A 2,507-nucleotide genomic window follows, 5' to 3' on the forward strand; every position below is an offset into this window, starting at 1 on the left:
GACGTTCTGGACACCTATTGTAACAAGGAGGAATACGTGGAAACTGCCTCCGGCAACAAGGTCAGCAGGCAAACTATCCTTTGCGGTTCTCAAAATATCGTCCTCCATGGTAGTAAAGTGATAGTGCAAAGTGGGGCTATCATTCGGGGCGACCTGGCTGCTGTGAGAATTGGCCTGGTACTGTAGTAATCTCGAAAGGATCTGTGGTGCGACCACCCTATAAGCAGTTCAGCGTGTGGCATTCTTTTCCCACTTCAGATCGGCGACTTCATGTGTTCATTGGGGAGGGGCCTATCGTGTCTGCGGCGTCCATCGGGTCCCTATGCGTCTACATTGGAAAGAATGCGGTCGTTGTAAGGTGTCCTAAAAAGCCAAGCTTAAGTAAGACTAAATGTATTATCAAATGTAGGGTTTGTTTTTCTAGGGTGCAGACGATGCGTACTGAAAGACAATTGTGCCATTGAAGACGGTGCGATTCTGCCTGGAAGACGACAAGTTGCAAGCCACATGGGAGATACACAGTTGACGGGAAAATAGAAGGCGGCCAGGGTAATCCGGATTTTGTCCCACACGCAATGCAAGACCTGATGGTGGAATACACTAAGTCTTATTATGAGCATTTCATCCCAGCAAGTGGAGCTTGAGTACATAAGATGTTATGCTATTTAACTAATAAGGTGTGATTTCGCGAAAGGGAAAATGTCTTAAGTCATTTATTCTTCAGTACTTCTCGTAAAAATATGCTTGTGATGACTTTGGGGAAATCATCCCATTTCAATTATCCACACTGTATCTTTCCTTATTTATTTTATTAACATATCTGTTGCATTCTCCATAGTTGTATATTTGGGAATATTTTCTATTTTTCACGACAAACAAAATTATTCCTTTTGATCATATTCGTATTAAATCAAAACAACAAAAAATATAATCTTGATTCATCAATTAAACTTAGATGACATATCATCTTCCTTACATTTAGGGATTCGTCAAATTATATTTCTATGAAATTGCCATCAAACCCAATATTGCGTACAAAAAATGTAATGTTCACGTGTGGCAGATGTTTTCCTGTCGTCAGTCCTCCCAAAGGATTCTTTATGGGTAAAAGGTTGTGATTATATCAAGGTAAAGTTAGCTATCGGATAAAATTCTTCATACCTAAATAAAAATTCTTTTAAATTGATTAATCACTTTTACTGAATTTTTGTCGTGGGCTGTTTTACATTGAGTACATACATACAAAAATGATCAAGAAATCAATCGCGAATGGCGAACTGCGTCGAGTGGAATAGTGAATCTTAGGCATAATAGACTTTAAAATAAATTAGACAAAAGTTATTTCTTTCCGGACTTTTTGATTCCTCCGGTAACCAGTGGGCCGCCCTTCGCCGCTTTTTGTTTCGCAGCCTCCATTGCCTTTTGCTGTTCCTTCTGTTTCTGCTTGAAGGCCATGTCTTCGTCGTCCATCTCCTTGCCGTCCTTCTTCGGCTGCTTCAATGGCTTCTTTTTGCCTCCTTCGCGACCGGTCATTCTGAAGCTGTGATCATAAAAAACTACAATAAGACGTTCAATATATTTAAGCTTATCTTACCTTGAAATTAGCGAGTTAGAATATTATTAATGGAAAATGAAAGAAATAAATGCGATGCTGTTCTAAAGCCTGATTCAAAGTGTGACCGCCGTGACAGCGCCTACCGCCCATCTGATTTTTGACAGCTGCAGAGCAGGGTCGGACAGCCAAAATCTCCCTTTATTGAGCATTCAGCCATTGTTCAAGCTCGCAGCCATGTACACTAAAAAAATAATAATCTTCCCAACCATTCACACTGGGGAAATCCGATGTCAAAGGTGGAAAAAATTGATAACTTCTGTTACGAACAACCTACAGAAGAGATCAAAGGTTTATTCGAAAGAAAATTTTCCAACGAATTCAGTGAGTGCTATTTCATCTACGTAGAGCAAATCCGCATGTAATTATTAAGCTCGTTTTTCCCCAATGTCCCACATATCACGAGTATTTATATTTTTTGACATTAAATTTTATCTTTAATGGCGGTATTAAGCTCCAACGAGGATAATACGCGAATCTCGTATTATCCCCGATTTCGGTAAGCTTCAAGCTGTATTATTCTCAAATTTAATATCGGATTTTCTTTTAATACTCCACTGCCAAAAATATTTATATGTATAAGATATATGTGTCGCCGTTATATTTTTTGCAATAGCTCCACCCTAATATAATCGATATAGAACCACACATAGATTAAATAATTGCTAATTCGAGACCACACAAAAAGTTTATTTGGATATCACGCTCGTCCAGCAAAACTCAAATTTGGGTCAGCATAACTCAAAATAATAACTTCTACTGAAACGTCAAACTCTGAGTTACTGAGAGTTATGATTTTGAGTAGCTTTGACTCATATTTGCATAAATAGTACCTGAACTCAAAAATGAGTTCACCGTGAAAATTTTCAGAAGTCCAACGATCGCAGGTGGATCT

At 38.7% G+C, this 2,507-nt stretch overlaps 1 protein-coding gene and 1 pseudogene across 1 annotated transcript; one reads left to right on the plus strand and one right to left on the minus strand.

The window, feature by feature from the left end:
• Positions 1-3: 3 nt before the first annotated feature.
• LOC134204585 (dynactin subunit 5-like) lies at positions 4-1,018 on the plus strand (annotated as a pseudogene).
• A 154-nt stretch (positions 1,019-1,172) lies between these two features.
• LOC134204583 (translation machinery-associated protein 7 homolog) lies at positions 1,173-1,752 on the minus strand. The gene is made up of 2 exons (XM_062679389.1): positions 1,595-1,752; positions 1,173-1,540 (listed from the first exon to the last, which is right to left on the minus strand). Exon 2 carries the CDS (start codon positions 1,531-1,533, stop codon positions 1,339-1,341), a length of 195 nt encoding a protein of 64 aa, XP_062535373.1. The 5' UTR covers positions 1,534-1,540; positions 1,595-1,752; the 3' UTR covers positions 1,173-1,338.
• Positions 1,753-2,507: the final 755 nt, after the last annotated feature.

Source organism: Armigeres subalbatus, unplaced genomic scaffold (assembly GCF_024139115.2).
Source record: "Armigeres subalbatus isolate Guangzhou_Male unplaced genomic scaffold, GZ_Asu_2 Contig726, whole genome shotgun sequence".
Lineage (NCBI taxonomy): Eukaryota > Metazoa > Arthropoda > Insecta > Diptera > Culicidae > Armigeres > Armigeres subalbatus.